We start from the raw sequence: 26,062 nt of genomic DNA on the forward strand, positions 1-26,062 counted from the left end.
CTACTGCAAGCAAGCAGAAGGTCATCCAGAAGGGGCCCAACAAAGTGGCTTTGCTGGACTCCAACAGGGCAAAGAACCTGGCCATCACACTGAGGAAAGTGGGCAAGACATCTGAGGAGATCTGCAAGGCTATTCAATTGTGAGTCTTCAATAAGAGTCTGGTTTCCTGAACATGATATGACAGTTTTGTATGGCTGTATGCTTGTTTTTCCTATTAAATAAACTAATGGTTCATTATATGTGTCTCCTCATCTCCAGGTTTGATTTACGGACTCTGCCGGTGGACTTTGTGGAGTGTCTAATGCGCTTCCAGCCCACGGAGAACGAGATTAAAGTCCTGCGACAGTTCGAGAAGGAGCGCAAGCCTCTTGAAAGCTTGACAGATGAGGACCGCTTCATGATGCAGTTCAGCAAGATCGAGAGGCTCATGCAGAAGATGACCATCATGGCCTTCATCGGCAACTTCACTGAAAGCGTGCAGATGCTTACACCGGTGAATAAAGATGCCGCGTTCTCATTCTTAATGTTTTTTTTTTGATGTTGCAGCAATAAACGGCAACAATGCTGTACTGAATTTTGATGTCTCATTCTCACCCACAGCAACTACATGCAGTCATTGCCGCATCTGTGTCCATCAAGTCATCTCAGAAGCTAAAGAAGATTTTAGAGGTACCTGAGCCACGTGTGTCTGTTATGACGCGTAATGTTGAATGCACGCCTGGTTTCCTTTTTCATTCTTGTTTGATCCTGTTCTGCAGATTATCTTAGCACTTGGAAACTACATGAACAGCAGCAAAAGAGGAGCGGTGTATGGATTCAAGCTGCAGAGCTTAGACTTGGCAAGTTGCTTTCTATTACCTTTTAGCTACACTTTTAAAGATTTGCAAAAAAAAAAAAAAATGTTTCAACATGTCTTGTTTTCTCTTTCTTTACAGCTACTTGATACCAAGTCTACAGACCGCAAACTAACATTATTACACTACATAGCCAATGTGGTAAAGGAGAAATACACACAAGTTTCCCTTTTCTACAACGAGCTGCACTATGTGGAAAAAGCTGCAGCAGGTGAGTGGTATGGTGCTGTTGGCTATCTGAGATAGAATCTTTTCAACTGTCTCTCTTAAAATGAACTCCAAAATTTGAATTGTATTTCCTTCTCTGGCCAGTGGTGCTAGTTATCCATCTAGATTATTGTAGTGTGCATTGCCAACTTGTGGAGATATGGGTTGTAGCCCTTTCCACCTGTTACAGGGTGAAAGGTGCAGTACACCTTGGACAGGTCACCTGTCTATCACATGGGCGATTCATACCTATGGCCAATCTAGAATTGCAAGACTACATGTGTGTGAATGAGAGGTGGTTAGGTGTTACTGTGAAGCTGCAGGTGTAGAAGTAGTGAAGGTAGATGAGTTTAAATACCTGGGTCAACCATCTAAGCAATGGCAGCGCACTGGGTGGAGCGGGTGGAACGAGTGTCAGGGTGATTTGTGATAGAAGGATGGCAGCAAGAGTAAAAGATTTATAAGATGGTAGTGAAATGTGCTATAAGCATGATAGCTGTATGACAGCTCAGGTTGAGTAATTGGAGACAGAGTTAGAGAGGCAAGGCTGAGATGGTTTGGATGTGTGCAGAGCGCGGGATGTGGATATATTAGGCAAAGGATGCTGAAGATGGACCTGCCAGGCAGGAGAAAACGAGGAAGATGAAGGTGAAGGAAGACATGCAGAGGGTTGGTGTGACACAGAAGTACGCTAGGGATAGGGTGGGATAGGTCACCCTCCCGAAGAGCAGCTGAAAGAAAAAGTTAACCTAAGCCATGTGTGAAAGAAGTTAACATAGCTACTGTAGGCAACTTATGCCACGACAATCTAGATGACCAAATTGCACTTCAAGTCACACGAAAACAATATGATTTTGATATTTGGGTAACCATTCCTTTTAAACCATCCAGAAGATGCTGCACACTTTACACGTGTGGGGTTGTGTCATGTGAGCTAAATCTCTCCGTGTTCACAGTGTCGCTGGAGAACGTCCTGCTGGATGTTAAGGAACTGCAGAGAGGCATGGACCTGACCAAAAGAGAATACAGCATGCACGGTCACAACACCATGCTCAAAGACTTCATCACACACAATGAGAGCAAGCTAAAGAAGCTGCAGGATGATGCAAGATCGCACAGGTAAAAGGGTTATTCCTGGCTCACAATCAGACTTTAGGGATGTCTTTGCATGTAAACACGATTGGTCCTCATAAGTAAGTAAAGGCTTGCTCACTAAATGGGCTGTTTCTGGTTTTTTTTTTTTTTTTTGAAAGGATGCTTTTGATGAGGTGGTGAAATTCTTTGGGGAGAGCTCCAAAACCACCCCCCCATCCGTCTTTTTCCCTGTGTTTGTGCGATTTGTTAAGGCCTATAGGGTAAGTTGGATAATAGTCTCTCACACACTTAACAGAAACAGTGAAAAACACACACTGGACATGCAGGCTGGCTGTATGTTTACTACAGTAGAGGCTGGGAAGTAGCAGTAGATGCCTTCTGGTGTTTAATTTAAGAGTTTGAGGATTCTAATTACTCCCAAACCACGTCAATATGACTTAATTGAAACATTTCAGGTTTTAATAGATTGAATTTGAACGTGATATGAATGTGAAATCTCCTCAGCAAGCGGAGGAGGACAATGAGCAGAGGAAAGACAGGAGCAGATTATGTTGGAAAAACTTCTGGAACAAGAAGCAATGATGGAGGAAGACCAGAAGGTAAGCCCCCTTTCTTTCACAGCTCTCCAACTACCCTTTTCTACTTATTCCCTGCCCCCACTTTCTAGGGCAGGAGTGTACATAGGATCACAATGACCAGAAGGTAAGACAGCTCCACTTCCTCCCCTTCTGTTTCATCCTAATTTCCTCCAGACTCCTGATCACAGGGATTAGTTGAGAGCCGAATGCCTGCTGGGCACGCTTGTATCTAGTTCTGCAGTCTTACGCCCTGCTGAGTCACATCGCATCAACTCAGAATCTGCGATTATACGACTTGAATGGTTCAATTAACTCACACGCCTGAATGACCGAGGCATTTTGAGCCGTACAAATTACAAGTGGAGAATCCCATGTCGATTATATTTCAAATATCGCTTTATTAGTGGTAACGCTCTTCTTGGCTGTGTCTTCCTCAGTCTCCATCCCATAAGACCAAGCGGCAGCAGCAAGAGTTGATCCAGGAGCTCAGGAGAAACAGGTGAAAGACAGTCGCCACGTCTACGAAGGCAAGATGGAGCGATTGAGGACATCATTACGGGTAACATCCCCCGGATGATGTGGCTGCAGTCTGTGGCCAAACTCTCACTCACACACACACACACACACACACACACACACACACACACACACACACACACACACACACACACACACACACACACACACACGTACGCTGCATGAAGGTCCTCTTCTGCTATAAATGCAGTCATTAACAAAAGGATTTGAAACTAACACAATGACTGGCTCTTTTAAAATTTCAACTTTCAGGTGTTTGAGAACCAAAGGTATTACCTGACTAGTCCAAACGTGTACTGACAGTAATCTGTTCAACTCAAATGTGTCTGATCTTGGCTTATCTGCTTTGTCTTTGCTTTGTAACACCATCTGTACATAGACAGGCCCGGATATGACTATCTGCTGCAATAAAAGAGGGATGAAATCACCCTTTGTTTACTGAGGGGAGATGAAACTTGAATAAGCTTGAGAACTGAGTATAGTTACTTAAGTTCAGTACCTAAGTAAACTTCAATGTGGCTTTAGTTACGTTGTTTTTATTATAGCTGTGCATCATTCAAGCTCAAAATAACCTTTGTTTAGCTTAAAACTTGGCATCACTGAATTCCTTCAGTTCATGAGCTGCATGAGACAAGCCACTTTAGCTGCTTCCTCTAGGCCACCCTCCCTTTTAACCAACTCTCTTACTGATTGGCTGCCCCTGGCAAACAGAAGTTCTGGGCACCAGCGTAATAGAACTTTAAAAATATTATTTCTTTTATATTAATTACATTCAGAGAGAAATATTAATGTAGTTTCTATAGAAAGTTGTAACTATATCTTATAACATATAAGATATGGATTGTAGCAGGAGCAACCAAAACTGTAAGATAAAGTGGTGACAGTGTAATTAAGCAGCTATAAACAGCAAAAATGCTACTTATGTCTCCTGAACAGTACAACTTGATATCATCTAAAAAAAAATCTGAATAGAGAGTTTTTGGGAGGCCCTTCAGTAGCGCATTAACTTGTAGATTTCGCTCTCAGACCCTCTCTTTAAGTTGATTTGCCCTCTGCACCGTGTTGCCGTTGTTGGGTATTTGCTTAGTGCTAACCAGTGCTAAAACCGCTGTAGGATTCTGCTTTTCTTACATTGTGTTTGTCTGTTTTGTCTTGGCTGTTGTCCCTGTCGTTTCCAATGCAGTGCTGAAGACCGTGCCCTTTACCGCCCCGCACAGCCAAACGTGGCTCTCGGGTTCTTCTGCGAGTCCGCTCTCAATGAGGAGTACCATTACTAAGCTTATAGAACTCTATCTTCTCAAAGGTTGCTGGAAACAAAACGTCCACCTCTTGGTTGTTTTCTCTCCTTCCTCCTCTGCATGCCTTTTCCCACGATTCTCCTGTAACAGTTACGCTCACCTGTCACACTTCGGACTTGTGCATGTGCAAGTGACTGCCCCGAGACACGCTCACATGCCTGAGTGCGGGTGTTGTTTTTTTTTTTTAACCTTCTCCTCTGTGTTCACGTTCTCCCTCACTGACCATCAAAAGGTGCTAGGGTAACAGTGTTCTTTACACAAATGCATGAAGTGTGACACCCACATTTATCATCACTATTTATCAACATGGCAAACCATAATGTCACAGAGAGAGCAGTTTGCAAGCTAACAGGGTATTAATAGTGGTAAAAAAAGTGTGCGCCTTTCTCATCAGTAAGGGAAGAGAGATGTTAAGCTGGCTGCTGCCATCTAGTGGCTCAAGACTGAAAACAATATTGAGTCTAACGTGACATGCTTGAAGGTTTTTGACTTCTTAGCCTCTTATTGGGTCAGTACAGCTTAACATGTTGCACTACATCTGGCAAAATACAAGCAAAGGTCATCATCTACACTGCAGGTATGACTAACGTTATGTGTTAGTGTCTGTGGCATTATATCTTGCTCTTTTGGTGTTTTTTTGTTTTTTTTTTCAATGAGTGTTTTCATAAAAAATGAATGTTTGTTCACTATCACGTGATTATCACTGTTCATAGTTTTGGTGCATGCTGATGCTTCACCCTTGCTGCTTTCTCACAGCGCACCCCCACCCCCCGTCCCCTTTTCCCAGTTAGTCCCATATGCTGCACTTGCTTTGCAGCCTGCTCGGGTCACCTCTCTGTGACTTTGTGTGGTCTGTCAGGCTCGTTACTATTCTGCATGGCGTCGGCATATAGATGATCTGGTGCATTTCAGCAGTATGTGTGGTGTGTGACTAACATGCAACAGGGTTTTCACTGAATCCTTTTTTGTGGTGGTTGAATCACTGGTTGTTGGTGTTTTTTCCCTTCCCCGGCTGCATGCATGCTTCAGTTGTTTTTTTTGTTTTTTGTTTTTTGGTGGTGATGATTGTAGTTGTTTATTTCAGTTTGCAGTTGCTCTGCACAGGAAGGTAGAGATGGGCTCCTCTGTTGTGCTGGTAGCCACTTTGCAAAGCAGTCTGGGTCTCTAACAAGGAAAATAAAAGCTTTGATCCTTCTTTCCATTCCTCCTTCCTCCTCTGCCAGTTGAAACAGTTAACCTCTAACTCTGTCCTCTCTCGTGTCCTTACCCAACTCTTGCTTTCCTCCATCCAGCCTCCTGCCACACCGCTTGGCTCTTGCAGTGCTCTTTTAGCAAAGCCAATGTGAATTGTTGGGCTGACATGCACTGGTCAGCCTCCTCCTCCATTTTAACCTTCATTTTGTCTTCTCTTCATCTAGCCCTAAAGAAGAATAATATTACTAAATTCCCAATGTCTACTCGAGGGTAAGGAACTCTCCAGTAGCACTCCTGTAGTGGATGTGCCCCAAACCTGGCAAGCATCTCTTTATTACCTCCCTTTCTGTTATACTTCTTTCATTAAAGTCCACTCATCATTGGCCTCCTCCTGTTCATCTGTTTTGTCGTTAGTGCTCCTTGTAGCAGTAGATTTCAATGTCTAATGATTAGCGCAGTAGCTTACTCTTCTCACTTGTGCTTTGCCCGTTCTGTAGAGAAAAGATGCATTTTCATGCATTCAAAATATGCATGAAAGATTCCCTAGATTTCTGGCAGAGGCTTAAAATGAAATCCCTGTGGGCTGTCTCAGTTTAAACCCCAGAGACGGCTGACCTGCAGGGGCTTTTTTTGTTGTTGTTGTTGCTTGTTTAGACATCATGCTGCTTTGAAAGACAGGCTGCCAGCACTGTGAACATGTGAGCTCACCGAAACACCCCGATAAGATGACTGACACCATCTTTTATTCACCCCCATCCCCATTCCTTCTTTCCTCCCTCAGATTTGAGGAATCAGCCTTACAGGCGAGCGGACGCCGTACGGAGGAGCGTCAGGAGACGCTTTGATGATCAGAACCTGCGGCCGGTCAACAATGGCGACGTAGTCATGTGACGAGGGGAACAGTGCATGTGCTAGGGCTGGGGATGGGGAAGGTATTGAGAGAGAGTAAGGAGTGAAAAAAAGACTGATGCGGAGTGAAGGATGGCAAGTGAAAGACAGGTGTTGTAGCAACAAGTGAGATGATTATGTATATATATTACATAAGAATACTCAATATTCCACGTCTGTTCTATAGTAGTAGCAGCGTTTCATTATGAAGGACTGGGACATGTATGGGATATTAAAGTGTCTGAAAGGTTGATTCAAAAACCTGTGACGAGCCAAGTGCCTGAACTTATTTTTGTGGTTTCGTTATCACGTTGTCGTGTTTGTCTAATGACTGTTTTTATAATCCCACTCTGAGCAATACAAGTTGACTCAGCTTTAATTTTAAGATGTGTAAAACGGGACATGCAGTGGCCTTACGAGCCACGTGAAACGATGTTACTTTGGAGAGATGATGTAGAATGTACGGGACGTGTTCCCTTTTAGTTCTTACAAATATTCCGTCTTTTAATGGAGAGGTTTGACACTCTGAAGTATTTCATTATTACGGCCCTTTTATCCATTCCTCCAAACAACATGAACATGCTCAACCTGCACTTTTTAAAAAAAAAAAAAATCTCATGAGGGTTCTTTTTATAAGGGTGGATAATTTGGTATTCTATATTTGTACTAAAGTAAGTATAAGGTAAATAAAAAAAAAAGACCAGTCAAATGTGAATTATGTTTCTAGCAGGCATCTACATACTGATTCTTCTATCATGTGTCATTACCAGTAAGGGCTGAATTTGTAGCTTCCAATCCATTAAAAAAACCCTCCATTTTCAAGTTGTGTGTATCTGTAGCTGCAGAGCAAATGATCTGGTTTTGTGGAGGGAATTACGCCGAGAGCAGAAACTGCACGCGAGATACTAAACTGGAAGATCTCATTGTCAAAACTGGACATAACTAAGCATTTTACAGGCTAATAACATTCCATGTCACTGTGTCTACTCACTTTACTGTAATATTAATGTATAGTATTTAACCACTGAAAAGGTTCATTTAAGCTCATGTCATCTTAATGTGCATTTAAAACAGGGCAAAGAAAAGTACACAACACAAAATGTTTCCTAAATGTACAGATATTTCCTACAAACTGTTTTTTTTTTTAACCTAATTCACATCACCAGATGGTTAATATTGTACATATTGTTTAAACTGAAGTTTTCATTGCCTTGTGCTATACAACTTGAATGTTATTTTAACTTATAGGTTTTTTTTTTGTGTGTGTGTGCGTGTTCCCATTTTTGTATATTTAATTAAGCCAAATGCAGCCAGAAATCTACAGTAGTGTGTTTTTGAGCATCTTTTACTGTTATGCAGAAGGCAGTGGGGGTGGGGGTTCACTCAGTTTGCTTGTTGGGGGTGTCAGAGGTTCTGTTGTGCAAATGTTCTTACACATCAACCACACTTAGAATGGAAAGTCGTTCTGTTATTTCTTCTGTAAAGAGCTGCTTTGTCGCTTTGTGATACACCCTCCACGATCGTCCCCACTGAAGCATGCGACGCCGTCGCCTCCTTTCTCTGAGCTTCACTGTCTGTAGCAGCGTAACTTCTCAAACTGGGTAATACTGGCATGTTTTATTTTTGAACTTTCACCAGAAAATGTATTTTAGGCAGTTTGTGCTTATAACAAAATAACAAACTTTTTTAAAATTAGGTGATGAGATTTTCAACAAATATGATCAATAAACTATTTACATTGAATATAACTTTTTTTTTTCACCTTGGGTGATTTGTCTTGATTCTTGTCAAAACTGCTATCACGCAAGTCAGCTTCTGCTTCATGATGAGCAGCATTTCTTTGTTGATTATATTTGTTGTAACTTTTAAAGAAATGTTGATTCAACTTTATTTTGTGCTTTTAAAAATTTAAAACACAATGTTTGGCTAATAATCCATCCAGCAACCATCTTATTGCCTGAAGGTTGAGCGTGCAACACCCTCAAGCTCTAGATGGGCACTTTTGATCACAAAGCAACCCGTCTCCAAATAACCGCCGTCTGGCTCGGACCGACTGCAATCTCTCTCAGATTGGAGGTGGTTTGCAAATAAAGGCAGTCTAATTTATAAACACAGATTGCGAACATGTTGCAAACAATCTGAGTCACTCTGTGACAATGAGCACCAGCTGGTTGTATTTTGGTTATATTTCCATATAAAAGGCCCAGTGGCTGTCATTTTACAGTAACTACATTGCCACTTGTGGAGGAATTTCTGTTTTAAGTCTATAAATTTCTAAATGTAAGTAGTTAATGTGAATTTCTGTGCATGGAGACAGCAACACATTTGCGATTTTCACTGATTTATCAGTTAATTGACGGATTATCACAGACTGCTACTTGAACCCATGCAATCGCAGAACTTATTGCCGTTTTGATGCACCAAAGTTGCTTTAAAAACAGAAAATGACTACAAGTGGTCGCAGAAGCAACCATTTTAAAAGGCAACAAGATGACAAGTTCATTGCACACAGTTGCAATAATTATTGTTGTACCACGATGTCAAACCAGTTTTCCGTAGTGTGACTGCAGCATGAGCTGTTAATACTCTACACTCAATATCTGTCCAACCTTTTTACATCAAGGCCAGTGAACTAAATACTACCCAAGATTAAAATACTACAAGTCAACCACAAAGCAAACCATATCTCTCAAAATTAGCAAAAAGTGAAATTTGTACCTGATAGCTGCTCTTAATAAACTGGCAATGGTAATTTTAACTGTCAATAAACTGAATTAAATATTTGTCATCTCTGTAATACAATGAATCCTCATCACTTGTTACTCTTCCTGGCATGAGATACTTTGTCACTTGTTTGTGAATCTGTTAAAACAGCATGCCAACAATACTGTAGGAAGGTTTAGGAGTTGGTAACTTATCTTGTAATTAAATCACAGCAACCCTTTCAGACAACTTCCAGTGAAACAATGTTTTATTACATTTAATTAAAGTATTTATTTCAGCAAATACTCCAATTTAAACCTTTTCATTCAATTCAGCTGCAGTTACTTCAAATCAAATATCCTCCCCAGTATTTATGGACATGTGGACAAGTTTCTTGCATTTCTGCACATTTGTAGTATGTCATGAAGATATACTTTTAATTGAATATAAAACAAAATTGCCAATGGAAAACATGTATAACTACAGCCAACTGAAGAAAGGTAAGCTAACAAAAGACAACTCAGTATTTAACAGCTGATCAGTTTTCTGATATCAAATTAGTCACAAAGTCTATGTAAAAGCTCAGTATATGGCATTCCCATAAATACCATAAATCAGTCCATTATGGGCGATATGACCAGCATGGTCAGATGAGGGGAATGCATGTTTGTAGAAGTGTAGAAGTACAAGGAACAAGCAGCATGAGTAATCATCAAGGCGCGTCCAACTGTTCCAGCAAGGTTCTTCTCCTTTTCTCCAGCTCTCCTTCACTCAACTCACTGCCTGATGTGTCCCAGCCACCCTGAACGCAGCATGAAAAATACAGTGACTCAGTAATAATGAAAATTAGAAGAATTAAATATAATTGAAAACTGGTTAACTTCAAGATCTTTCGTGGCAGAAACTTTTGGCTAAAACACACTTCTCTGTTATAGGCAGCAGCAACTGAGACTCATAAAACACACTGAAATTACAACTTTGACCATGTAAATGTGCATTAACCCGAGCCTCCAGATAATCTTACAATATATAAAAAAAACATTTCACCTCCTCTTTGGCTGCTTTCCTTTTGGGAGATTTCTGTTTGGACTCAGAGCGAGATTTTCCCCGAGACTTGTCGTTCTCTTTCTCCTTCTCTACGTCCTTCTCACGCTTCCCATCGCGATCTCTTCCTTTCTTCTCACTGTCAGAATCTGGCGATGCCTGTTTGTCGTCATTACAGTCAGTGCACACACCAATACTACAAATGCATTTATATACAGGACACATCACACACGTTCGATTCTGCCTGCATACTTACAGACTTGTGGCGTCTCTTCTTGCCCTTCTTCTTGTGCTTCTTGGATTTTTTATAGCTTCTCTCTGGTTTCAGGTAGAACATGTCAATGAATGCACCCCCCCCCCCCATACACAAATCAATTGATCCGCTAAGCTGTGATAAAACTCACCAGATTCTCCACTAGAAGAGCGTTCGGAGGGGGACTTGGACTGCGACCCTCTTTTTCTTCTTGTGGTATTCCTCATCCTCAGACTCAGAGCCCTGTTAAAACATTCAAATTTAGCTGTGTATGATATACACAGTGTTTTTAGTAAAGTATGATTTGTTATATTATTTCTCCAGCTAAATTTTCTTTTTACATAAAAACAGTATGGATTGATTTGTAAATAATTAAACCCTCTATTTAATTAAAAATAGTGGATAGAAAAATATAAAAAGCAAAAATATGCAATTCTCAGTTTTAATGTTTGATCTGTGATCTTCATACTATTTTTAAATAAATACATTCATTTTGTTGAGATTGTTATTTCCATTTCATTTCCTCAACTTTTCAGAAACATGGTAGTCTCTCCGTGTTGGTACTGACCGATCGAGAGCGGGAGCGTTTCCGGTGGTGCTTTTTGGACTTCTTTGAGTGTTTCTTGGTCTTGGAGTGGTGATGCTGGCATTCATGCTGTTAAATTAATTAAATAAATAAATAAAACAAGTTAATTATTATGATTGTCATCAAATTTAAAAACTCCAAGCCCTTGCTAGCATAACGACTCACTTCCAAGACATGCATGAAATCTTTGAATATTCTTTTCCTCTCTGACTCCAGAGTCACGTCTTCAAAGGCAGGCTCTTTTAAGAACCTCTCTCTGACCTGAAATGGCAAAATGTCAGTCATCAGAAAACATTAAGCACAATCAAGACTGGAAAACGGGGAGAGGGATAAAAATAGAAAATAGATGGTGTTATGAAACCATACAAATTTTATCTGCATTAAAAGTACATACTCCCTCCCATGTAGCCTCTGGCTCTAGTGGTGGTGTGGCCTGCTTCAGCATGTTCTTGAAAGCAGCTTCTTTTCTTTTCATCTTCCTGGCCTCCTCCTTCTCTCGCTCCCTCTCTCTGGCTTCAGCTTTCTCAAGCAACTAATTAGAAAAAGGAGTTTGAAAGCAAGTTAACAACCATGGTTCAAAGCACACATCTTTACCTCTGATTGAAGTCCTTCAGGTTCGGTCAAGGAACAGAGTAAAAGAGGGTACACCTCAACAGGTCACCACACTCTTCACATCTACATTTACGGCCAATTCAAACTCACAAACATCCTCACATATTTAGGTCAGGGCCTGTGCTTGATATAGAAACTGATTAAAATGTCACTGATTTGGGCGTGTTTATCATGAAGGGTGTGTGTGTTGGTTTTTTTTTTAGTGCCGCTGTTGACAACAGACAGCAGTCGGTGGAGCTTATCTGATGTAAATTTTGAAGATCCATTTGTTACATACATTAACTGATTCCTGTTAAACTTCAATGATTACTTCTCTATGTCTCCCTTATTTATTGGCTGAATCTTTTGAAACTTGCTACAAGTACTCATTGGGCAATGGTTGACCTACAGCCAAATTACTTTCTGTTCCAATATATCACAACAAGTAAAACATTTGACAGCGGAGCTCCACAGGCCAACAGGTCTCTTGCTATAATTTTATAATCTGCACAGCACTGACACGTCTTCACTCCAAAAAAAAAAAAAAAAAGACTTTCAGCCCCAATCCTTTTTTTGTTGTTCGTTTTGTTTTGTTTTTTGTTTTTTAAACTTTGATAAATCAAGATTGTTTCTAGATTAAGTTTAGAAAATCACAACAGAAAAGATGACATGAAAAACATTTTTTTACAAATCAAATTCAAACCACATTTTGGGGGGAGGGGGGGGAGGGTTGATTCAGATTTCCTCTAATGTGTCTCAGTCCAGAAGCTCTAACTACTCAAAGTGGAGCAGCAGACTTGAGCAGATTAATGCTGCCAATAGGCAAATGCTATCAGGAGACAACATGCAGAATAAAGGCTGAGGTGGGGGAACTGTGTGGACACAAAAATCTGATTTGATCACTTGCAAATAACAGTGCGGTCACAGTGAGCAGTCTGATTTGAAAGCTGTGATATGAGAAAATCTGATTTTCCTGCAGACCGACCAAAGTTTTAAACGATGGATATGGTAAACTTCTTTACATCAACTTTTCATAGAGGGGGGGAGGAAAAAAGAGAGAGAAGATATTTAAGCCTATTTATACATCCAGTGGGAAACCTCACTCGGTTTTCAGAGAACCAGGGTTACGCCAGTAAACAAACGTTATGAACCAACATATTCGCATACTGTCAGCTGCCTGCTGTGACTAAAGTTAGGTGCTGGACAACCAACAATGGGATCAAACTTATTACAAAGCTCTCTAAGCTGAGGAGAGCTGTCTATCCCAGTAACTGGTTAATTAAACTGTGTGACCCATTTTAAATTGTCATTTAATATGCTGATTTAAAAGATTAAACCCAATTGCTGTAGGGTCAGTTACTTAAAAGTCCACCCTACTTTATTAACAATATCTGTGCCCATCCATCTTCATGAACAGCTAAGTCAAAATGTATGATGCAGAAATGCTGTCTTACACTGTTGAAGGCTAGCTTTATATTTCCTGCATCCAGCGTGGTAGCTCTCTTATCTGAACTGATGACTGATCCAAAGTCATCAAAGCTGGTGTTGATTTCAACCAGGAATCCTTTGTCCTAGGGAATAACACATCATATTATTATTAGATGTATACTTACATCAAAGCAAGGAAGAAGTAAGAGTTCAGACTGTTCCTTTAAAAAAAATACCAAATCAGAATCACACCTTAAGAATATCTTTGATTATCCTCTTTTCATCGTGATAGCGTGCTTTCAAGTCTTCCACATAGAATTTGAAGAGGTCCAAGGGAGTAGAACCTGCACAACAGACAACATTAAATTTAAAAATGTGTAAATATTGATCCTTGCAGCAAATAAACAAGGTTCAACAACATCAGTAGAACCACAACATGGGTGCAAAACAATGAAGCCAAATATTTAAATATTTAGGGACTGATGGATTATTGGAACAAGTATGAAAAATAAAAAGGAAAAATGCATCTAAGATAAAGGAAATTAAAAAATAAACTCAAGCAGCCAAACTATGATTCATAAAGCATTTATGCTGTTAGTTGTGTACACTTTATTTCTATGTTTCTGTTATGGTTCAAGCCCGGCTGTCGCATTCACACGCTTCAGAGCATTCAGCTCATGCAGCCATGTGTGCATGTGGCCTGCTGTCCTACCCGGTTGGCCCAGCATGTTGGCAAAGCGGATGTCTGAGCTCAGTGTCGGGTACATCTCCATCCAAGCAGACATGGAGTGAAGTTGGCCATGATCATGAAGTTCGTCCAGAAATTTCTGAGAAAACAACAAAATATGAGCTCAGAATAGACCCTGACAGCCCTCGCATATACAAAGAAAATGTGGCCTCTTTTCCAGGCTTGCGTTAAAATTGTTGTTAACCTAATTAAATGTGAAAAATAAAATTCAGGGCATTATTCCTTTTTTTTTTTTGGGAGCGTTTTTGAAATGCGCATGCGTGTCTTTCCCTCTCACCTGGAAGGCCTCTCTGTTCTTGCGTTGCCGTCTTCTTTCCCTGAGAAGTGTCTTTTGCTTCTCTTCCTCCTCCTCCTTCTCCAGAGCCCGAATGTGTTCCTCAAAACATATAAGGGCATCTTCTTTATCCATATCTGTAAGCCGAAAACAGCACTATCAGCAGGGTGAACATATACAAACAATCACAAAGACTGAACGTAACCTGGTAAGAAGTGTTTTTCTTTTAATTCCACCAGCTGGTTTATGTTCTCATACTTTGCAGCTCCTCATCCTCTGCAAAGGTAGGGTTGTCTAGCAGGTACTGCTGGGCCTCAGACCAGGTGGTGCGATATGTGACGTTGGCCATGTTGTCCAAAATATTCTTCAGAGCCTCCCAGTTCCTCTTTCTCAGCTGTTTAGCTTGCTCCTGTGTAGACAATGCAACCAGGTGTTCATTTTACTAAAGTTCACAAAGCTCCCATACTCAAATAAACTGAAAGAGGACTTGTACCCAATCATTACATCAAGCACGTTAAACTAATAGACTCAAAGATTCTTGATGCCCTGTGGAAGCCTTACCTTTTCTTTTTTAGCGAGGTAAAACAACACGTCTTCATAGATCTCCAGCCTGTCTCTCTCTGGAACGCAGCTCCACACTTCAAGCTCACTAAACATCTGTTCTGCTTTCCTGGATTGCACATACACACACACACGCACACACAAACACAAACACATACACACTTTAGAATATTTTTCTCACACAAAACCACGTGAGGGCACCATTTCACTTGCTAAATTTAGCTTTATGGCACCAGTTATTGCTTTCTGCGAGCCATCCTATGCATAAGCGAAATATTAATAAAAATCTGAAAAAGTTATGTCTTTTAAGATATGCACTGAAAATATTCAATTTTCTTCAGCCAGTAGCTGTTATTGACCAAAATAAAGTATTAAATGTAGAACACACACACACCATCAGAAAGCCTTGCTATCACTGTCCAACTGCCTGTTGTGTACCACCCCAGATTACAAACCCAGTGCCAGCAGAACACTGAAGCTGGCTTGTTGTCAAGGTCACCAGTTGATTATCCCTTTCCTCTGCCCATCATCACGACTTTCACCCAAAAACTAAAGAGTGCTGATGAAAATGACCACAACATTTTATATTTTAAGCATAATTCACCTATCTTAGAATGCATGATTGCTTAATGTATGTTCATGGTAAAAATAAGAAAACAAACAAACAAAAACCCCTAAATGGTCTTAGCATACATTCAGTAAGTTTCCAGTAAGTATGTAAGTTGGAAATTCATTGTAAACAGTGGCAAAGAGGATAAAAAAAGCACAATAAGGTTGTAAATTAGACTCTTAACAAATGCACTTCAACCCCAACAAAATCATCACAACTTTCTAATCATTTCACTATGAAACTGTGGCCTTGTAACAATTTGTTATTGTGTAAACAAATTCAGCAATGTCAACGTGACAAGCCCCAACAGTGCTGTAACTGCACGATGGTGTGCAAAAGCCACAGATGTCCTTTCACTGAACCAGTCTGCATAATCATATTGACAATTCAGAGAATCACAAATCAATGCAGTGGGAAAAAACAAAACAAAACACATGTATTGCCATATCAAAGTAACACTTACTTGTATCTGGTGGTAGATGTCATCTTTTCATGGTTCTCCAAGAATCTCTGAAAAGTCTCTTTGGACTCTTTGTATTTAATTCTGGCCTCCTCTTTCTCTTCCTTCTCTGTTTGGACTTTGTATGCATTGAATGCCTGCTTCTTTTCACTCAGCTTGGGAAGTGCACTTTGATGATAAGAAAAAGCGAGAAATTGTAAGTCAGAGATGGTGACACTTTAAACTTACTTTTGTAGGAAGGATAAACTAATCTCTGGAAAGCATTGTACCTGTAGCGAGGATCATTGATAATCAATTTCATGGCCTGCTCCCAAGAAGAGTTTGAGGATACACCCTAAAATACAAACGATAAGAAAAAGTCATGATGGTTTTAAATAAAATCTTAAATTCACATATGAAATATTTAAAAAATATTCAAAGAACAAATGGATTGCCTTATTCTCCTATGGTAGAAAAAAAGTACATTAAAACTGGATAAGAACAATGCAGCTTTGGTCTAGAAGTGAACACATTTTCTTAATTACTAATAGATGGGGGTTAAGAGGTGTGGAGTGGCAATAAATCAAGAAGTGCCACCGAGGACCTATGTAAGTGCCCTTTCTGCCACTTGCCTCTCCCAGGGAGTGAGCACTTCATCCATTATGAACTGACTCCACTATGTGCCTCTGTCTTGTCAGTTGTCACAGTTATTCTAACTCACTCAGGCATACCACTTTCTCTCACCGTCTTAATCCCAGCCAGTCCTCGTGCCTTTAATCCAATAAAGCTAATCATAAAGACAGAGCCATTAAGATCTTGCAGGAAATGGCAAGCAATCTCAGAGGAGAGCTTTGTGCACAAAATTAAAAAGCTCCTAAATATAGCAACATTCAAGGTGGGTGGTGCTAGGCTGGCTTGCAAACCGAACACACAACACGTCCACAGCAACAGGAGGTGAGGTTTAATAGGCCTCCCAGGGGCTCAAGCACAGGGACAGTGATTAGATCCAGATCAGAATGCAGATGATGTGACGATGAACACATCAGGCACTAGTGAAGTCTGAAGTGATAAAAGTACTCTTAAAAAACATCTCAAGATTTGCAGTACCAACAACAAAGGAACAGTCAGGGGGTAGTTAATCAACACCCACACAAAATACAGTAACAATTAATGAAAAAAAAAAAAAAAAAAGTTTAAACGCTGGAGGCTGACCTAATGGACGGTGACTTCTTGGGCACAAATCAGAACAATTACCAAATTAACAGATATTTCTTCTCTGATTTAAAACCCACTCATTTGATTGAAGATCAGCTTCATGCAACACCATGAATAACATTTTGCTGCACACTTGTTGACTGCCTAACTCCTGACAGAATTAACCAGATTTTGTACACCGAAAGATAATGAACATTTCCAGGGAGAGGAAAAAAAAACTTTAGAGTTAAAAAATGTTTCTGCACAGACAATCTGACCACTCAGTACTCTCTCATGGAAAAGCCATATCTTCTCTCTTACAGCTTGTTAACAGCCTGACTCACCTTCTCCTTCAGCAGCTCTTTGAAGGCTTGCTTGGCTTCCTCTTTTGTATTCCATTTGTAAGTTTTCTTCTGAAGCTCTGGCCGTTCTTCTTTTGTAACTTCGACACTGAGAGCAAAGAAAGGGATTATTGATACTGAGCATTTATCACATCTACTGATCTGCAGTAAAAGACATACAAAAAGCTGCCTTGTTACACCAATATTAAAGGTTAAAGTGCTCTGTGAATGCTAATGTAGCTGTGGTGGCCTGCTTTGGGCTTGATGAACAACAGGTGGGTGGGGCTGCTGTGCTCACAGTAAGAGCTGTGTGCTTGAGATGACCATATTAGGGATACCCCCTAACTGATATACAGAGCTACCGTAAACTATGGGTTGAGAGCAGTATGAAAACTGAGCTTTTGGCTCAAAGGAATTATTTGTGCATACACTGACCTCATTATTTGAAACTTTATGTGACAGGAAATAAGGAACACCATAACAAGTCCACTTAAAAAACTGTCCACTTTATTTAACTAAATGACAACAGGGTGGTACAAAATAGCCATATTCAACATTGTTATAGTTATTGTTATTGTTGTATTCTGTTATTTATGAGGAAAACATTTGGCTACAGCTGAACATCACTGTGCGATATTGCCTCCTTTCCAACTTTTTTGTAAGCTAAAGCACTTTTAATTTTTTTTAAAAATAGATTATGATACTGATTCATATCTTATGATGTGACTGTTTATTGTGTGAGACAACATAACAGCAGAAATTAAACTAAAATAACTCAGACTGCTGTGGTTATATCAGTCTGAGATTTCATGACCATTTTTATTATTTATTTACTATTGTACAAGTTAAAAAAAAACCCCACACTATCTGTATCACGCTGCAGATTTGTCGTGCTATGTGGTCTCTCTCCACTGCTCTGAACCATTCAGATAATAATGTCATTTCCTTGAGAGGCCTCTTTTCATTTGCCGAGCTATTGTTGTCATGCATCACTTTGACCAGCACAGCTGTTTCAGATCGATGAGACCAGCCATGTGGCTGGCTTTGAGTCGATTTATTAATCACTACACCTTCTGATTCATAATCCACTTCAACCACAACAGCAGGTGTGCTTGGAGATGACCACATGGCTAATGTGTCATTGCGCTTGCGCAGTTAAACCTAGGATCATAATTGTTTACCTGGCTGCAGCCTCTGTGGTGGTTGAACTCTCAGAGGAAGCCACAGGTGCATCGGCCGTCTTCACCTCAGCTGTTTGAGTCACTGTTGCCTGGGTTGGTTGCTCCTCTGAGACTGCTGATGCCGTTTCCGTCTCCACTACAGCCACCACAGGAGCTACATTATCTGCTTGCACTGCAGGAGCTGGAGTGGTTCCAGGGGCCGCTGCCTCTGCAGTTCTAAGATCATTACAATAAAGCCATATAAGACTAATAATTTTTCCTAAGTGCTGTATTTGTTAATCATAATACATAATGAAGCCAGGAAGAGTAACACGTGGTAAACAGAAAGCTCTTACCCATTCTCCTCTGCTTTGATCATAGCTGAAATTGACAAAAGAGATAACCGTTAGGGTTCCTGCTTTCATTTTTAATCATGCAGCAGACTGGTGCAGGGATAAATGTACTAAAGGAGCCATAATGTGTACTGTGTTTGTACTTCCTTTATTTGTACATCAATGATGCCCCATCCCCTAGTGTGTGAAGACATTTGATGACCAAGCGGGGAGCCTTTAAATTATTATAAAGGCTTTTCTATAGAAGGTAATATTTTTCAATATAAAAATCTCTGCCTTTCACACAACAGGCTTGAGATCATCAGATAGAGCTCTTTACCTTCTAGATCCTCTAGCTCTTTGGGTTTTGTCCATCTTGACTCCTTCGTCTGAGAGTTGTAATAATAAGGCTTCCCTGTGTCTGATTTGTACTCCTTCCAGGGGCATTTAGACAGCATTTGCTAAAGAATTCAAAGAATGATGGGAAATTGTTTTAGTTGAGATGAACAGCAAGGACTTAACTAGTGTAAGTCAATATCCACAATCCAATCATAAATCCAATTTTTACTAAGTACAGATGTATATGTTTAACATATACACATAAGGCATTTTAATAATCCTGAAAAAGATGAGAAAAAAATTCATCTTGACTTAAGATGAATTGATATATTTACTATCACTATAATTTTAATAAATCGACACTGCAACTGCTAAACATCAAATTAATATGAATATTATGTATATGCATATGCAAGTGAAATAAATGGTTAGTTAAACACTCTGTACCTCTGCAGGAGATTTGAGTTCATCTGGTTTCTCCCATGTGGATTGCTTGGTCTCTGTATTATAATAATACGTCTTTCCATCCAGTGATTTATGTTCAGTCCACACAGATTTCTGACGCAGACAAAAACAACAGATAAATCAGATCTTTCAGTCTTGCACCAATTATTTTGGTTGTGTTTTGAATTTTTTTTTTTTTTACAGCTCCTTGTTAACGGCATCTAGTTGTTCCATTTTCTTTGTGCACAAACCTTCTTTGGCTGTTCTTCCTGCGGGGATCCATTTGTGGTGCTCTGCAGGGGGAAAGGAAATAAATGTTGACAGGCAGAAGGCAAAATACTGGAGCTAATGACAGTAGCTCAAATTTGTCAAAGCTTGTACTTTTGCAATTACTACATATGAAGGAAAAAAAATCAGCTATACTTACAGATGTTCCAGGTGCAGCAGCTGTGAAGATAAACAAGAGAAAAATCAGTCAGTCCCTATACTCCGAATGAACACACCATATAACATCAGGAAAATTATTTTTAATGCATTAAATGAAATAAAGATCTTACCTGTGGAGTCAACACCAGGCTGTTGAAAAAAAAAAAAAAAAAAAAAAAAACCAACACAATTTTAGTAGAGACTTTTTTCCACTTTTAATCTATCACAGTATGGGAATACAGACTCATTATTCACAGCAGACAGTAAGTGACACAGCTTCCCTAATCAGTACATAGCTCCACATCCTCAAGATGTATAAGCAGTGTTTAGTTAAATGATCTCTGAAACCCAAGTGAATGTTGCTAGAAATAAATACAGTGTATTATTCTGCTCATCTGCATAACTTGCAAGTTATTAGTTAGAAAGAAAAACTGACTGAACTTCAGCAGTGAAGGGCTCGTGTGTTTCTTTGGATTAGTGATTCACAGAAGACCCAAAGCCAAAAAAAGAAAAAGAAATGTGACGATAAGAGACACGTTGCATGCAAGTGTAAATTTTATCAGCCACTGTGTCTAATTATGTTTTGTTTTTCTGCTGTATTGTTTCAATGTGCACATGAAAAGACCCTGATATGTTTTTATGGAAGGATCTAAATTTATAACCAACAGAAGTGTTACATGGTTGTGCAAATGTTTCATTTAGCATTTCACAGACTGCAGTGGATTTTTAAGAAGCGTGAAGCACAGCACTGATGAAACATAGTGAAGAGAGTTACCGGTCCTGTTGGCTGTACAGCCGCAGCTGGCATGCGAGGGGGCATCATCATTCCTGGCATCATGGGTGGCATCATGCCTGGCATCTAATAAAAGCAGCACCATGAAATATTCATCTGGTATTTCCATACTACCTAGTGCAGGCAGAAGTATTTAGACACAGTGTGTTGGTGTGTACAAGGCTGCTTGACTGCAACTGATTATGCTGTGTTTATTTAAAGTGTGATGCCACAGCCTGACACCTGTGAAGCAGCAATATGCCCAACTACAGTGTTTCACCACCTTTTTAGACTTGAGTTTCTGGCACTTTGATCAAACACTCCTCCCCATGATCAAGCCTATTTATAAACAGCAGGATCACATGCATGACCCACTTTTTCCTAATCACTAAATTAAAAAAAAAGAAGAAGAAAAAAAAGTGTGTGACTACTTTATAAGTATTTATTCAATGAATGCCATCCAGTAAAAGAGGTTTAAGTCAATGAACAATATTTTTTCTTCAGTTAATTAGCATCTCTATAAGATAATGAAATATACTATTTATCTCAAAAAGTTGGGAAGTAACTGTTACACCAGCCAAAACATTAGAAAACAGCCTAGCTCAATAAAATAAATACAATATCACAAACAAAAGAGCTCAGAAAAGTAGAAATTATTATATTTAACATGCTTCTCATCTGATATTTTTCTATGCTGAATAAATAAAATCAACTATTGTTAATTTCATATTTAAATTTTACATAAATAATATTTGATATTTTTACTGACCAAGGACCAAGTTAGACATTTTTTTTTATAATATAGGTTTTAATCCAATGAAATTGAGCCAAAACACCCATGAATGCTATAAAAGCTGATCAGAGAAGTTGCCAAAAAGTTGGCTTATTGCACAGCAAAAAACAAAACAACAAAACAAAAAAAATCATGAATTTGCAGCAACTACAACCAAATGTTAAAGAGAAACTTGGTCTGAAAATGTTGATGGATGTTTTGCATTTGCCTTTTATTCTTTTCCCAGTAAGTATGACTAACAAATTTAGTTGATAGCTGGAACAAATAATCAGAACAACTCAAGTAAATCTCAAGACTAAACTGTTTTTCTTTCACTGTAAAACATTTCTCGGCATGTCTCATTTAACATCACAATTAATGCTGCTCCCTGAATGATTAAGCTGGAGGGAGAAATACAGGCAGCCTAGTCCCTAGACTTAAGTTAAAAAAAAAAAAAAAAAAAAAATAATAGAGAAAAAAATCTATGAGCTCACCTGTCCCATTGGTGGTGCCCCCATGGGAGGCATTATGCCCGGGGGAATTATACCAGGTGGCATAGGTGTCATGCTAGGAGGTCGCTGACCCATAGGAGGCATTCCAATGGGTGGGAAGTGAGGTGGTATTCCAGGTGGTCCCATCTAAATAAAAGAGGGGAAACCAAACATTAGATTATAGTTACAAGAAAGCACTTAATCCTCTGAAATTACCAGGTTTTCTGCATTGAGTCTTCATAAAAATGCAAAAAAACTATAGAGACAATGAGTAAGAACTAAAAGGTAGAAATGAAAGAAAACAAGTGCACCTCTTTGCTAAAAAGGTTCTCCAAAGGCTACCTGAAGTCAGGTGTTCTAGTTGAGGCGATAAAATTGGGAGTGTGTGCTATAGTGGTGTTGACTGGGGGAACCATGCCTCAAGCACAACTTTCACAGGACCTTAGAATAAGCATTAAAGATGCACAACAATAGAAATCGCAACAGAAGAACTTCTAAAGACCCGGGAGTTCCTCAGTTCAAAGAAAAACCGATTACAAATGAGCGAAATCCACAACTGTGAGGGTTACTCCTGCATAACATTTATTGAGCCATGTAAACTCTTGACTGTTGCTACCTCTGCCTGGAAGCGTACACAACGTGCAATCCTGGGAACCTACAGAAATCTGTGCAACTTGCTGAAAATTTTGTTTGTTTGCTCTCCAAAATAGAAACTTGTGGTGGGTAGTGAGAATTTTTTCTAGGAGAATGCCAGGTCAGCAGTCCATGATCTAAAGCTTAGGAAAGGTTATTTTTTTCTTTTACTCTCTCTTTTAAGGGAGTATTCCTCATCATGACTGTGCAACTCTTTTAAGCAGCTATAGGAAACATCTGATGGAAGCTGTTGCTGCTGTAGGATGCCCTATGAGTTACTACATTTTCACTGACATTCATGTGTTAATAATTTACTCAAATACCTGTCTATTACTGTAACTTAAACCTCCAACAAATTTATAAGTAATCAATGCAGAAATCACAGTAATTCAAAAGATTTACAAACGTTCTTTTGGAACTGTTAATAAAACTGCATTTTGATGACTCACAAATGGGGGAGGTATCGCCGCGGGCGGTACACCTGGATAAGGAGGTGCTTGGCTCGGCCCATTATTAGCTTCCGATGAAGACTGTGAGGAGTAAGAAACACCACACAGAGATAGTAAACAGCCAGCCGTGCAGTTAGCAGTGTGCTTCATTCACGAAATCTACCATTTCTCCAAGTTATGTCTTTGAGGGGTTGTTAAATTAGATACTTTCTCTACAATATTACAGGTAATATAGCATTTTAAATAAAATTTGTGGGGAATGCACAGCCTTAACTTCACTATAAAAAAGTCAGGTGAAGACTATCCATTTCTACTAGGCCATTTCATAAGTGCAGTTACATAGAATCAAAAGGAGCGCATGAATATTTAGTTTCAAAGTTTAAATGACTCAGTAATCAGTAAGCTGCGTGTCAGCAATCAAAACATTGAATTAAATCAGTTTTAATTTTACATGTATAAATCTTACAATGTCTAAACACAAAATAATACACAATCCACAAAATTACCAGGCAGTTGATGATTAAAAAGGTTAAATATACGTATTATCATCTTAAGGTGAAACAATAAAGGTGCCTAAACGGTGTTGCTTACCTAAATCTTTAAAACCCTTGCTTTTAAAAAAAATAATTAATATACGAAAAGACTTGAGGTTCAAGCAAACAAATAAATAAATGAGGGCAAACTAATGCGGACACCAACATTACATATGATTCAGTCATAACCTGCAAGTACGCATGAATTTACGTCCTGGGTAATAACAAATTAATGCGTGAAACTTTAGCATTTCTTGAATAATTAAAGTTTAAGAAAGGTTTATAGTTTAGCCAGGCAAGATATTAATGTGAAATTCTATGACACTGATGGTTTCCGATGTTTATATGCGACTGGTAGTATTCTCTATTGAATACTCTAGTCGTTTGAACGTATGGGTTATTATATATTGCAATACGAAAAGACTGCATTTAAGAGATAAAAATTACTTAATTAATGACTTAATTCGAGCAGTAATGTTAGATGTGTCAATGTAAATTGTGTGGACTGATAAAAATGCAGATAATCGTAAAAATCTGAGGTAACTGTAACATTTTGTGATGAATGACTACAGGCTCCGTCTAATCCCCGGTGAAGAATCGTGGCAAGCTAACGCAAGAGTTGAGCTACTTAATTATTCAGCTACCCAAATACACCTTCGCCGCTCTAGTTTTACTTCAAAGTAACATGTATTTCCTATTTTTACACATTCACAAAGCAAACGGCCTGCTAGTTTCGTTAATTTACAAATAGCTTCAGCGAAAGAACAGCTATAACACGACGGTAAGTACATACCGCTATTTTAGCCCACTGCTAACAAGACAAGCTAACCCGTGGTATTTAACACACACAGCGTTGTTACAAAGGCGAAGACATGCTTATTAACCAGACCTTAAAAATTCATACACAAATTCAACAGTTTTCGTCGTTTTCGTTATCGTATATAAACTATTCTTTTGAACAGCTGCACTCACCATGTTGAAGAGAAGAACCTCCGAGAAATTTGAGCACCTCTCAACAACAAGAGAAACAATTGGTTGAGCGTCCCCCTGGCTCGTAGAGGTCAAAGGTAAATATTCTAAAGCGTCATTCTGCGTTGGAAATGCGCATCTATGCGCAACACCATATCTACCGCCAAAAGAAACTGGCGCACTCACCGAGAAAGAAGTAGAAAAAGCCAGTTTTAGTACACGGACCTTAATTCAAACCTCTGTGGTCAAACCTGCAAATCAGATGTGCATTATGCACAGTTAAACTCAAAATTATATGCTTCTTGATATTAAATAACTTTACCCATATAAATAAATAAATGAATAAACAGATAGATAAGATACCATTATCTGTTATCAAAGTTAACCTATGTCGTTAAACATATGGTATGTTACAGCTATGACTTACTGTCTCATAAATATGAGATTGTTTAATTACAGTACTGTGCAGCAAGCTCAAACTACCCCCATTTCTTTATATTTTGCTAGAAAAATGGGCAATGGATGCAACAATTTATTGAAACATGCACAAATGGAAATTGAAATACAGTATATAAGGTAAAAACAGAGTTTGTACAATTTTAATGAGCTTGAAAGTCATTAATATTTGGTAAGACTAGCTTATTCTTCAAGATAGCCTCTCTTAGGCAACTTTCTTGTAACTTCTTTAAATAGTATTCAGGAATAGTCTCCAGGCTTTCTGAAGGACATTCAAAGCTCTTCTTTGGATGTTGGCTGCCTTTTGTTCCGTTCTCTGTCACGCTGCTTCAATAATGTTGTGGCCCAGGCCAGTCCATGACTGATAGTATTCCACTGTGCAATTTTATGCAATTTTCTATGCAGGTATGCTTTTACTGCATTTACTGCTAAATTAAACTGTTGCCAATCAGGCACTTTCCAGATGGTATTGCATGGTGAATCAAAAACCTTACTCTACTTTACTGCATTCATAATTCCATAAATTATGACAAGATCCACCACTGGCTGAAATGCAGCCCCCAAACCATGACAGAGCCTCCATCATGTTTTATGGATGACTGTAGACACTCACTGTTGTACCTCCCATCCAACCTCCTCCATATATATTGGTGATGATTTGAACCAAAAATTTCAAATTTGGATTCATCGCTCCATAAGACAAGGTGCTACTGATTTTCAGTCCAGTTCTTGTGTAACTGGGCATACTCAAGGGTTAAAATGCACCAGAATGGTTCTGGTACCTTCAATTGACAAGCAGTTAAATGTGACAGGCAGATTAATGCATATTACTGGTGAGTGAGTTTATTTTTCATGTGCTGCAG

General features: G+C 39.2%; 2 protein-coding genes across 2 annotated transcripts; one reads left to right on the plus strand and one right to left on the minus strand.

Annotated features, from left to right (window-relative positions):
- Positions 1-2: 2 nt before the first annotated feature.
- On the plus strand, positions 3-6,654 carry LOC115800691 (formin-like protein 2; the record flags this gene model as incomplete). Its single annotated transcript, XM_030758185.1, is given in 14 exon segments — positions 3-139; positions 259-493; positions 601-669; positions 759-839; positions 936-1,065; positions 2,018-2,164; positions 2,167-2,180; positions 2,315-2,416; positions 2,661-2,688; positions 2,691-2,755; positions 3,172-3,226; positions 3,229-3,261; positions 3,264-3,293; positions 6,545-6,654. Coding segments are annotated over 14 exon segments (1,236 nt in total), but the record flags the coding sequence as incomplete, so codon positions are not given.
- A 2,947-nt stretch (positions 6,655-9,601) lies between these two features.
- Positions 9,602-24,813, minus strand: prpf40a (PRP40 pre-mRNA processing factor 40 homolog A). The gene is given in 28 exon segments (XM_030757913.1): positions 9,602-10,156; positions 10,402-10,557; positions 10,655-10,716; positions 10,803-10,849; positions 10,851-10,894; positions 11,220-11,306; positions 11,403-11,498; positions 11,632-11,769; positions 13,283-13,399; positions 13,509-13,600; positions 13,969-14,083; positions 14,282-14,415; positions 14,537-14,687; positions 14,840-14,948; positions 15,913-16,077; positions 16,179-16,243; positions 17,427-17,532; positions 18,605-18,820; positions 18,940-18,964; positions 19,256-19,376; positions 19,702-19,812; positions 19,950-19,991; positions 20,126-20,145; positions 20,256-20,274; positions 20,900-20,983; positions 22,163-22,306; positions 23,242-23,322; positions 24,747-24,813. Coding segments are annotated over 28 exon segments (2,640 nt in total). The 5' UTR covers positions 24,750-24,813; the 3' UTR covers positions 9,602-10,066.
- Between the last annotated feature and the right edge of the window lie 1,249 nt (positions 24,814-26,062).

The sequence above is a fragment of the Archocentrus centrarchus genome, chromosome 21 (assembly GCF_007364275.1).
Source record: "Archocentrus centrarchus isolate MPI-CPG fArcCen1 chromosome 21, fArcCen1, whole genome shotgun sequence".
NCBI classification, from domain to species: Eukaryota; Metazoa; Chordata; class Actinopteri; order Cichliformes; family Cichlidae; genus Archocentrus; species Archocentrus centrarchus.